Source organism: Macaca nemestrina, chromosome X (assembly GCF_043159975.1).
Source record: "Macaca nemestrina isolate mMacNem1 chromosome X, mMacNem.hap1, whole genome shotgun sequence".
In the NCBI taxonomy this organism is placed as follows: Eukaryota; Metazoa; Chordata; class Mammalia; order Primates; family Cercopithecidae; genus Macaca; species Macaca nemestrina.
In genome coordinates this window covers 58,389,580-58,402,468 of record NC_092145.1, presented here as the reverse complement: position 1 = coordinate 58,402,468, position 12,889 = coordinate 58,389,580, and the positions used below count along the sequence as shown (strand labels likewise).

Below are 12,889 nucleotides of genomic sequence, written 5' to 3'. Positions count from 1 at the left end.
AATGGAATCCTCCCCACAGTGAGAAGACCCTATGTTTTTTAGCGTGCATGACCAAGTTGATACACATTATTCAGCTTCTGTTGTAAGAAGTAAATGTATAGGATCTGGCAGAACATTAAATTCAATTTCTAACAGACAATTAAAAAAAATCTGGTTCTTTCGTAATCACACCCCAATTGGCACCTCAACATATTTATAATAAAAACTATATTTCATGCTCATCATACATTATTGTAAGGTCTTGAACTATTCCGTGAATCCTGGAAGATAACTACATTGTTAGGTATTGCTTTAGTATTGCTGTACTCAAATTCCTCAAATAACGTTGCTCATATATATTCAATTTTATGTTCAAATAAGTTCAATTTTATTTAGAATATTTTGAAAATATTTCTAATTTATTTATAAGGATAGTTTTTAAAAAATAAGTTCAATTTTATTTAGCATATTTATAAAAGTGTCCTTTAAATATCCATCAGGAGTAACGCAGTTCTTAGGCCAAGCTGTTTCATTATATTTCATTCTTGTTAAATGTGACATTTTTCCTATTGTACATGTTGTTGTTTTTTAAATTTAGGTATCTTAACTTGAGGATTCATTTCCAAACTTCTATATAACATGCAAGGGCTTATGATTTTGTGGTATCTTTTCTCACATTTCAGCACTGTGGTAGTGATGTCTGATCTGGATCTGATTTGGGACCTTGGGAGCCATATTTGAAAACAAATATATACACCTTTGCCAAACCTTCATTTTTAATCATTAAAAAGTTTTTTTCTTTAAAGAATATGTTGTTTATATGTTTGAACTTTCTGATTCTTTTTGACTGTTTACAGTTAATAAAAATGAAAATTATTAAATTATTTTATTGTTTGATTTATGAATTTCTCTTATCTGATTGGTTTTTTTGTTTGTTTCTTTTTGGTTTTAATAGAACATTCAAATAAAAACTTTGGCAGATGATGTGGTAAGGTGGTCTTAGCATGTTATTACATTACTTATGCATGTTGCCTTTTTATTAAAATGGGTGGACATAAAAGCGTTGATATATGTAAGATATGAAATGTCTGGATATTTATAAAGTATAGTAGAATGGAGTAATTGTCAATTCAATGACTTCCTTTTCGAATATTAACATAAACAATTATATGAGATCCCAACAGAATTTTCATATCATCATCCTGATATTTACCTTAACCAAAAGTTTTCTAAAATCTCCATGTGAATCTAAACTCTGGAAAACACAGATGCTTCCTTTTTTGATGGCCAAATAAATTGTGAATATATTAAACATTAATATTGGAGGAAATTAATTTCCATTAGAAAGGAAATTAAGTTCACTATGTTGGTCAGATGTGTGCTACTAAATTTAAAAACCAATATTTTAAAGCTGAATTTGTCAGTATATCTTGTTAAAAGTTATGGGCTCAAAACTGTAAAAAATGGTATTTTAAGCATTGACAATTTTTTTTCCTATGTGAAATTACCTATTTACAAATAATGTAAAGTAGTGATAGTGCTCAAAGGAGATGAAGGTATGTGGCTTAACTACATTGTCTTTTTTTTTTTTTTTTTTTTTTTTTTTTTGAGACGGAGTCTTGCCCCGTCACCCAGGCTGGAGTGCAGTGGCTCGATCTCGGCTCACTGCAACCTCCACCTCCCTGGTTCAAGCAATTCCCTTGCCTCACCCTCCCAAGTAACTGGGATTACAGGTACCCGCCACCAAACCCGGCAAATTTTGTATTTTTAGTAGAGACAGGGTTTCACCATCTTAGCCAGACTGGTCTCAAGCTCCTGACCTCATGATCCACCCACCTCAGCTTCCCAAAGTGCTGGGATTACAGGCGTGAGCCACTGCGCCTGGCCAACTACATTTTCTTACCAAGGTATAATCAAAAGCTGAAATCAAAAGCTAATTTTCTAGAAAAAGTGAAAGACACAGTGGAAGATCAAATATATATGTTATTAATGCTACTCTGTAAAAAGGCTAGTACTGGAAAAGTAAATATTAAGTGATATGAAGGGAAAGAGAAGAGATATGTTGATTTAATGGTCAGTTGCATATTTAAATGCTTTCATGTCCACCATATTTTTAGTGAAATTTGACTATTGAATATATCTTCAGCTTATTTTGGATTACTTTTTTCTTGAGTTGTTTGAAGATATGCTATATAACTAAACCAACAATTTCCCTCAAAAAGTTAAAAGAAAATGTGAAAATGTAGTTCAAGATGAATTAGAAGAAATGAATCTTAAGTTAATGTGAAGACTGGGATAGGAACCAGGGACTGGTGGATTTAGGAAAGTCACCTTCTCTGGGAAATGAGGGGATTGGTTTAGATTATTTTTCAAGTTTCTTCTCAGCTCTAAAATACTATGATTTATATAATCTCTTTGTCAGCAACCATATACTCAAATTACTTTTGTAATCCTAAATAAGCTGCTTAAAACTGCTTACATTTCTTTCAAAGTATACTTTTTGGTTTTAAAAAAGTGTTCTTTGAATTAATAAAATAAAAGGTATGCTCATTAATGAGTTCACATAATTTTACATAAGCTATGGTAATAACTTCTGTGATGCTCTTTGTATTGTTGAAGTAATTATATAAGGATTCTGGTAACATGGTGGTGAAGATACACTGTCCTGATATTTAACATGTCTGCTTGTTTAATGTGAACTTGATGGTGTGCATGTGCTTCCTAACAGAAACCATAATAAAACTGAGTTGCATTCAGTTTTATGCACATTACTAACTTTTGATGTCCCATGTTTTGTGGTTTAAAAGAATATCCTAATTACATGCAACTGAAGTCATTAACTCACTTTATGTGAAATAGCAAGCTAATTAATTAGAGATTTTACATGGAATCAATGGTTTGAAGTCAATATTCCATAAAATAGCAAGTTTTTCATAATATTTGTAGGAATAAGAAATTTCTGTTTATAATATTTCCAGTAAATGGAAAAGGTGATGTTTTTATCTTTGTTTTACTTCCTCATTGGTCCAACATTTTAGGGAAGAAAACACTGGGGGAAAATAATAATAGTAACAACAATAATAAATAGCAGTTAAGTGCAATAAACATATTAACTTATTTAAATTTCACAATAACCCTACTGTGTAAGTAATATCATTATCCCTATTTCAGAGTTGAGGAAACAGAGAGACCAAGTAACTTTCACAGGGTTACTCAGCCAGTAAATGGCAGAGCTTGGACTGAAACCCAGGTAATCTGTCTTGAGTCCATGCTCTTAACCATTCTACTGCTACACTGACAGATTATTCATATGTACTTGTCACAATTTTTGCAGCTTTGAAGGAGAAAAACATTACCATAATTTTCTCTTAGAATTGGATATCAGTAGCTCTTTTTAGTTTCTTTCTCTTTTTTCATAGTTGTAAATTTGCCACCAAAGACACATTCTCCCTGAAACAACCAACAGGACTTTGATCCGAGACTTTTTTTTTTTTTTCACTTATTTGCTGTGCAAAACAGAAATGACAAGGGACTAAGTTTTACTTTTGAAGAATACTTTTCACCCCCAGAGTTCTGAGGCTGAAGAGCTACTTCAGGGTTTCAAAATAGTACAATCTCTAACTGGAGCTTGCTGCTTATAATAGTATTTTGTCAAAAGACCATAATGATATGTATTATACTAAGTACCGTTTTGATGTTTCAATTCTTCATGTTAGTAGTTCTTGATCTTTTTCTCAGGGCTTTTTATTTATTTATTTTTGTTTGCAGCGTGACCGAATTACAAGTTTTAGAAAATCTACTGTCAAAAAAGAAAAACCTCTTATTCAACATCCTATTGATTCTCAAGTCGCGATGAGTGAGTTTCCCGCAGCTCAGCCATTATATGATGAACGATCTTTGAATTTGTCAGAAAAGGAAGTATTGGATCTCTTTGAAAAAATGATGGTAAGTTATACCCCTAATTTTGATGTAATTTTAAAATGTGTGTGCCCGGAATAGCACTGAGTTTTAAGGAGGTTTGTTTGTATGGACAGTGTTTATATCACATAAAGAAGGGACCAGAAACTTGATATGACAAAACTATTAGCAAAAATATCCTTTTTATTTTTCTTTTCTCATGGCAAAAATGTCCTTACCTGTCTATCTCTTCCACTGTGAGCTCCTACAAGTAGAGGCAGTTTTATTTATCTTTGTTTTCTACTGTTTAGTAGTCTCTAGGACATCGAGTCAGTTTTTCAACTAACTGATTCGTGTGTCTGTTTCTACAAAGCAAAAGAGGCCTATGTCCTCTGCTGAAAACAGCACAAGGTCTCTTGTTGGGTGTATGAAATAGACTTGGGAGGGTAGAGAGTAACAATAGAAGAGACAAAGAAATTAATTCATCCAAGTTTGTTCTGTTAGCAACATTCACACAACCTATGTTTTCTAGCATGTTTCCTATGTTTTATAGCTTGTGGCCTAAATAATTTCCTGTATTAGATAATGAATACAATATTTTGAGTATTCAGAAGTTTATGGCAGAAGAGGGGAGAAATGAGGAATTAAACCATATTACGTTGGTTAATTTGACCAGAGAAGAACTAGAGATCTGGATTGGTGATTCATTCATTCAAAATTATATCCCACATGTTACTGTACATTTTTTGTGGTTGTCTATTTATCGGTACTTAAGAGTCCACAGGAGTTTCAAAGGTCACCTTACACCAAAATAAAAGGTTAAGAATCAATGAAATCTAGACCCTACTGTGCCCACTACGGAACATCTTATCATCACCTCTCCTGCTACCCTCATGATTTATCTCCCACACCTAGAAGAGTTAGTAGGCCTTTAATAAATATTTGTTGGTAGTTGTTGAATGAATCCAAATAAAATTTCCCTTTATCTTTAAAAATTTCCTTGACTATTCCTTCCATCTAGCCACAACTGGCATTTTGGGTATTCCCCTGAAACAAGTCCTGACACTTTTACCCTTTTTCACTCTTCTTCCTGCTTCTGTGGTGTACCCTTTTTCCTGGTGCTCCTTTCATGCTCTCTTCTTTAAACCATCTTTCAACAAACAACCTTTTCTCTTTTGAAGTCTGTTACTGCTGACCTTTCTTGATGATAGCACCTGGCTATACTTTTGTCCTTTACCCTTGCTACTTATTTTGGTGATTTCAACTATTATGCTAATAGCCCCTTCAATACGTTTTTTGCTCTTAGTTCCTTGTTTTTTAAACTCTGACTTTTGCATTTATATATTTAGCTAATTATAGGTATGACTATACCTTGGACTGTGTCATCCTTTAGAATAATTCCACCTCTAAGCTCTTTAACTCTGAAGTTTTCCTTAGAAGCTAAACAATTTACACTACCTTTCCAAGACCCTTAATTTTACAGAGCATGTATTGTGTAGTGGTTAAAAACCTGGACTTTGGGGTCATTCAGAATGTTTGTAGCATTCCTTTCCTTTATCAAATAAGCTCTGTTGTGTCTTTAATTGCTAGTATTTTCTGATTACCTAGATACCCCTCAGTTTATCACCCTAAGTGTCCTTAATCACTGAAAACAATGAAACATTCCTTGATACTATTAACACTTTTTATCTTTTCAAATCTTTCTTCTCTATAGGTAAAAATTATACTCATTGCTTTAAGCTGCTGACAATTTGGTTACTACCTTTTGCAGTATTGAAATAGTTCTCCGAGTTCATCAGTGGCATTGCCGTATTCAGTTTTTTTACAATCAACATTACAGGGCCGTCTTCCCTTCATTGATTATCTCATTCACTTCTAATTTCTTGCCAAATCCCATTGGTTTCACTTTTGTAATAACTGTTACATTTGTGTCCTCAGGTGTCCTCCAGCTGTTCTTGCCCTACTTTAGATGATAACCCTCTCTAGTTTTTTCTTGTGGCTACTAAAATAGCTTCCTAACTGGTGTTCCTCCCATTCTCCAGGTTTTGCCTATTCCAATCCAGTACTACCCTATGATTTGGACACAGAGTTCTTTTCTGAAGCCCCAGGTGGGCCTTTATGTTTTCAGAGAATCAGTTTATATGTCCCTACTCCGTTCCCTCAACTACGCTCCTAGATGCCTTTCACACCTTTGCTTTGCTGCTCCAACCTCAGAGCTCTTCCCCATCTTTATTCTCTGCTGATGACCTTGCTGCTTAATTTACTGAGTAAACTGAAGCATTCAGAAGAGAACTTCCACAGGTTCCCACCACTACATTTACCTTTTAGTATCTGCATTCATGTATCTGTCTTGCTACCTATCACCACAGATGAAATTTTCAGGTCTGCATTCTTCTACTTGTGTATAAATTTTCATTCCTTTCACCTACTCACAGATATTGCTCCAATAATTTTTTCTTCTCTCTCTACCATTCTGAGCAGCATATAAACATGCGGTCCCATTTTAAAAAAACTTTCTTTTGATCCTTTCTCTATTGTTAGCTATCACTCCACTTATTTACTCTCCTTTGAAGCAAAGCACCTCACAATAATTTTATTTATATGCACTGCTTCCAGTTTTAATCCTCTCACTTTCTCTTCTAAACTCACTCCAACCAGGTTTCCATCCCACCATTCTGTCAAAACTGCTCTTATCAATGTCACCAGATATCTTCATGCTGTCAAATCCCGTGGTCAATTCTCAGTTCTCATCTTAATTTTTTTTTTTTGAGACAGGATCTCACTTGTTCACCCAGGCTGGAGTGCAGCAGTGGCATGATCCTGGCTCACTGCAGCCTCAATCTCCTGGGCTCGGGTGATCCTCCCACCTTAGCCTCCCCAGTAACTGGGACTACAGGCATGCATTGCACCACCATACCCAGCTAATCGTTTTGTATTTTTTGGTAGAGACAGGGTCTTGCTACATTGTTCAGGCTGGTCTTGAACTTCTGAGCTCATGTGATCTGCCTGCCTTGGCCTCCCAAAGTACTGGGATTACAAGTGTGAGCCACCATGCCTAGCCTCTCATCATAATTGACCTGTCGGCAGCATTCTATGCAGTTGATTATTTTCTCCAATCTGAAACACTTTTTTTTTTTTGTCTCCTCAACATTCATCTTGTTTTCCTCCTACCTTTCAGGCCACTCCTTTTCAGTCTTCTTTGCTCATTCCTCTTTATGTCCTGAACCTCTAAATCAAATCACACAAGCATGTGAGGTAAGGCACATATTAATTAGCTAGATTTAGTCATTCCACAATGAGTATATACTTCAAAACATCGTGCTGTACATGCTAAATACATACAATTTTATCTGTCAGTCAAAAATCTTATTTATAAATGGACATACATTATTTTTAAGTAACAGTATAATATAATAGGATATCAGAGAAATATGGTTTGATTAAAAGTAACAACCAAAAGTTAAACTGAAAACTTTAAAGATTATATCTCTACTTTGAGAGAAGTCTACTTATACTCTAAATATTATGTATTTTCTATATTATCTTAGTTTGACTGTAATAACCTTACAGTGAACAAATTATTTTATGAATAACTATAGTTTTCATCTACTGTATACTTATGCCTAAGGCATGAAACTAAAACATTTAAATGTATTGTTTCAGTTGATCCTTAGGACAGTACCACAAAGTAGGGAAGATTGTTCTATCCCATTTTCAGATAAGGAAAGTGAAGCTTAGAGAGAGGTAAGAAAATCGATTCATTAACTTGACTAAGCTAATAAGTAGCTGAGCTGAAACTTAAATTTAGGTACATAAAAATATAAAACATTGACATTTTTGTAACATCTACCTTTAATAATGCTTCATTTAGGCTAAATATAAAATTAGTACATTTTCCTTGCACACATATTGAGGAGAAGTAGAAGGCAAATCAGAGGTACATTAGAGTGGTAGGTAAAGCCAGCCTGGGATGGATTATTTCCTACTGATAATGGAACATTGTCTGTAATTGCTTTTTACAGAGCATCAGTTGAGAAGAATGAGTCCAAAAATCTAGCAATGGAAAACAGTTAAAAATGTCATTATCACAGTTGATTGGGAAAAAGCACTTAAGTCATTCTGTTTCTAAAACACAGAAGTAGACTTCCAGATTCAAAATTTCTCCTTTTTTATTTCACTCCTGTTGGTGTCTTTCCTTGTACAAATAATGTAAAAGGTGTTCTTGTCGTATTTGGTGTCTCTTATGACAATCTTCCTTCTCCTGGGTCTTTTGATGGTACCTTTATTGTGCTGTTTCTCTTGATTGGCTTTTCTAGACTTTAGAGAACTATGAAGGTTTAGAATACCTATTTTCAATACTATATATGTATTTTAGGATAACATACCTTGAGGTGTAAAAGGTTTTTTGGTTTTTTTTTGAGACAGAGTTTTGCTTTTGTTGGCCAGGCTGGAGTGCAATGGCGCGATCTCGGTTCACTGCAACCTCCGCCTCCTGAGTTCAAGCGATTCTCCTGCCTCAGCCTTGCAAGTAGCTGGGATTACAGACAGGCACCACCATGCCTGGCTAATTTTGGATTTTTAGTAGAGACGGGATTTCTCCATGTTGCTCAGGCTGATCTTGAACTCCCGACCTCAAGTGATCTGCCTGCCTCGGACTCCCAAAGTGCTGGGATTACAGGCTTGAGCCACCGTGCCCGGCCAAAACGTTTTAAATAATTGCAGCAAATAGCACAACATTATACATAGTAATAATATATGAGATGCTTGACAAGAAATAAATTACCTTATAATTTACTATTTAGAATTTCTGGGTAATGATGTATTGGTGAAACTTTTGGTTAAAAACTTAACAAAAGACAATACTCAAATATAATCCTTTCTTACTCTGAAAATTGAAACTCTTGTCATGCCTGAGGATCATATCTATCAACAGCAGTTCTCATTGGATGGGCTTCTAGATATAGATAATTGAACTAAATCTAAAATTACTGCAGGACATGTTTTTTTTTTTAAAAAAAAGGTAGCTCTTTTTACTTAATTACTAATGGATCATTTCACGAATCACTTGATTCTTCCTAGCTAAGAAGACTTTTGAAATAATTTCAGTTAACTGAGTAGTCTGGTTTTACTAGTGTATTAGTAGACTACTAATATCTCATTGACTCTGGCATCTATTCTGTGCATTGGTGCATCACTTTTTGTATTGTGCTTATTCAATGATGCAATTTTTTTTTTTTTTTTTTTTTTTTTGAGACGGAGTCTTGCTCTGTCTCCCAGGCTGGAGTGCAGTGGCCGGATCTTGGCTCACTACAACCTCCGCCTCCCGGGTTCAAGCGATTCTCCTGCCTCAGCCTCCTGAGTAGCTGGGACTACAGGCGTCTGCCACCACCCCTGGCTAATTTTTGTATTTTTAGGAGAGACGGGGTTTCACCATATTGGCCAGGCTGGTCTCGAACTCCTGACCTTGTGATCCGCCCGCCTTGGCCTCCCAAAGTGCTGGGATTACAGGCTTGAGCCACTGCGCCCGGCCTCAATGATGCAATTTTAAAGGGACTTTCTAAGTAATGGTATCAATGGCTATTGCTGGCAAGTTTAAAGTTCCAAATCTGAAATAAGTATTTATTTGTTTTTTTGTTTATTTAGAGACTGGGCCTTGCTCTGTTACCCAGGTTGGATCAGGGGTCACAGCAGCCTCAAACTCCTCGGCTCATGCCCTCCTCCCACCTCAGCCTCCCAAGTATCTGGGACTACAGGCATGTGCCAAATAAACGCGATTTTTTGTTTATTTTTTGTGGAGATGAGATTTTGCCATGTTGCCCAAGCTGGTCTCGAACTCCTAGGCTCAAGAAATCCTCCTGACTTGGCCTCCAAAGTGCTGGGATTATAGGCATGAGCCACGGCATCTGGCCTTGAAATTTTTTGATGATTGTTTATTTTATAGAGCTCTTTATTAAGAGAGTGTCTTTCATAGTTTGTAAAACTGAATTTTGTATTTAGAGTATGGTTACTAACTGCTAATTGAAAATTGAGAAGTGGTTCTTTTACTAAAATTTTCAAGAATTAAAACCACTGCTTTTATAAAATTGTTAAAATTACCTGCATGGGGTAAATCACACTTGCTCTTTAAGATTCTTGTCTCCAGGCTGGGCATGGTGGCTCGCCTGTAATCCCAGCACTCTGGGAGGTCGAGACGGGCGGATCACAAGGTCAGGAGATCGAGACCATCCTGGCTAACACGGTGAAACCCCGTCTCTACTAAAAAATACAAAAAACTAGCCGGGCGAGGTGGCAGGCGTCTGTAGTCCCGTCTCTACTAAAAAATACAAAAAACTAGCCGGGCGAGGTGGCAGGCGTCTGTAGTCCCAGCTACTCAGGAGACTGAGGCAGGAGAATGGCGTAAACCCAGGAGACGGAGCTTGCAGTGAGCTGAGATCCGGCCACTGCACTCCAGCCTGGGCGACAGAGTGAGACTCCGTCTCAAAAAAAAAAGATTCTTGTCCCCTCCCCTACCCAGAGTCATGTTTTCGATCTTCCACAAGTGGGTAAAGGTAGTAGGATGAAAACAACACTCCTTCCATGTTATTATTATTGGTAACTTTTTTTCTTTTTCTTTTTTTCTTCTTTTGAGATGGAGTCTTGCTGTGTCCCTTAGGCTGTAGTGCAGTGGTGCGATCATGGCTCACTGCGGCCTTGACCTTCTGGGATCACACAATCCTCCCACCTCAGCGTCCTGAGTAGCTGAGACTGTATGCATGTGCCACTATGCCTGGCTAATTGTTTTATTGTTTTGTAGAGATGTGGGTCTTGCTATTTTGCCCAGGCTGATCTCAAACTCCTGGACTCAAGCAGTCCTCCTGACTTGGCCTCCCAGAGTGCTGGGGGTTACACTATATTGGTGGCCTATATTTGGTGGCTTTTAAAGATGACTGAACTAAAGCGGTTCATATTCATAACTCTTCTCATATTGATCAGAAGCATTTTGTATTGCCTCTAATTAGGATTGGATGAAATATCTCCTCAATTCTACTTTAAATGTAAGGAAATTAATAATGCCGTAATTGAATAACTCTTCAACATTTTAAGTTGTCATAACCTTTGAGCTTACTGAGAATAACTGAGCTGGTTTTTGTACATTGAGTATACAGCTTAGGGACTGTTAAATGCTTAATAGTGTTTTCATCCAGACTGAATTATGCAATTAGAGTTCTTTTTGGGGAGAGGGGTGTTAGGAGAGGGGAGATTTTCATTTTAAGATTAAAAACGTAAACCCCTAGAAATTCCCTGGGGAGTTCAAGTTGGAATTTGATTTCTATTAGCAGCACAAGGAACTCTCAAGTGGAGGTTCAGGTTACATTGGCAACCTATAGATACATCAATAAGGACTGTGTTCTAATATAGGTAATTAAATAGTTTGTCTCATGCAAAAGATGAGGCTAGTGATGATTTATGATTAACCTCTAGCCATATTTAATTTCAACCTAATTTATTAAAGGTAATGTTTAATATATGATTATACATGCAAATTTGATGTTTTACACTCTTTTCTATTGAGTAATTTATATTAATATACTTTGCATTTTTGTCATAATTTAATGATAAGTAGTTATATGCAATAAATACTAAATTATTCCATCTGCTAGAACTCTCATAAGTAATCCCAAAGCTTTTAATTTTTATTCTCTCACTTTTCCCTTTCATTAATTTAGAGAGAATAGTTGTGTTTGAACACCAGGTGTTGTACATTAACCCAAGCATCCTTGTTCTCCATTGACTGCTATTATGGGTTTCTTTCTCACCCAACCCTAGTCTTTTAGAAGTTAGTTAGCTTGGATGAATCTTTTCGTGCCCTCAGAATAAGTAATTTTAATTAATAGTTAGGTAGCACAAAATAAGTTATTGGTAAACTAGGTCTTTTTTTTTTTTTTTTTTTTTTTTTTTGAGACGGAGTCTCACGCTGTTGCCCAGGCTGGAGTGCAGTGGCGCGATCTCGGCTCACTGCAAGCTCCGCCTCCTGGGTTCACGCCATTCTCCTGCCTCAGCCTCCTGAGTAGCTGGGACTACAGGCGCCCGCCACCGCGCCCGGCTAATTTTTTGTATTTTTAGTAGAGACGGGGTTTCACTGTGGTCTCGATCTCCTGACCTTGTGATCCGCCCACCTCGGCCTCCCAAAGTGCTGGGATTACAGGCTTGAGCCACCGCGCCCGGCCGGTAAACTAGGTCTTAAAATCTATAAGAAGACATGGAAATAGTTGTCAGAAATTACTAGATTCTCAGAAATTGTCTAGACAGCATAATATCCATAGGTTATATTTACATTTTCAATATCCTTACTCCATATCATTAGACTGAGATAATGCCAGAGGCATTTCTAGACAACATGTTTTATTTTCTTATAAAACTCCCATGAAGAGCTTATAAAAGAGGAGCAAAACTTACCCAGTAAACAGATTTAAAGGTAACTAAATCTGGGTCAATTTTTAATTTTATTGCTAAGCATGATTTTTTAAAAACTTGGCTCTGTTCTTGGTTTGTACAGAGAAATGCTTTCAAAAATATTTCTTCTGTTTCGAAGGAGTCTACTAGTATTTATTTGCATGAGTGTATTTAAGCAACTGTTTGTTGATATGTGCAATGTGCCAGGTAGGATGCTACGTGTTGGAAGTGTAAAAGAATGCGGCACCTCCCTTACCCTCAGAGAGTTCAGCGTTTACTCAGGGAGAAAAGTAAGTAAATGATTTCCATAGCACTAGGATAGCTGTGAATAGGCTACTGTGGGAACTTAGCCCTGTGCAGGGGCTCGGGATGGAAGCAGAGAACACCACCTAAATACACTGAAACCCAGTGTTACTTCTCTATTATCCGTCTTTATTTTTTGGCGTAAATGTTCTCAAAATTTGAACAGTTTCATCAAAGTCCCATGCCTTCCATACGCCCAATACTGTTTTAAGGTCTGAGAAGAGAGCAGTGAACAACCTAAAGAAAATCCCTACCATCAAGGAGCTTATGTTCTGGC

The 12,889-nt window shown here is 36.5% G+C and overlaps 1 protein-coding gene across 4 annotated transcripts in view; it reads left to right on the top strand.

The window, feature by feature from the left end:
• LOC105497495 (diaphanous related formin 2) overlaps window positions 1–12,889 on the top strand; it is a 919,069-nt gene that overhangs the window by 51,925 nt on the left and 854,255 nt on the right. For 3 of the 4 annotated variants that reach the window (XM_071089283.1, XM_071089281.1, XM_071089282.1), the window contains exons 2-3: window positions 935–967; window positions 3,748–3,924. In XM_071089283.1, coding sequence (XP_070945384.1) covers window positions 935–967; window positions 3,748–3,924 — 210 coding nt within the window. The remainder of the gene's footprint in view (window positions 1–934; window positions 968–3,747; window positions 3,925–12,889) is intronic. The other variant, XM_071089284.1, reaches the window with a different exon arrangement.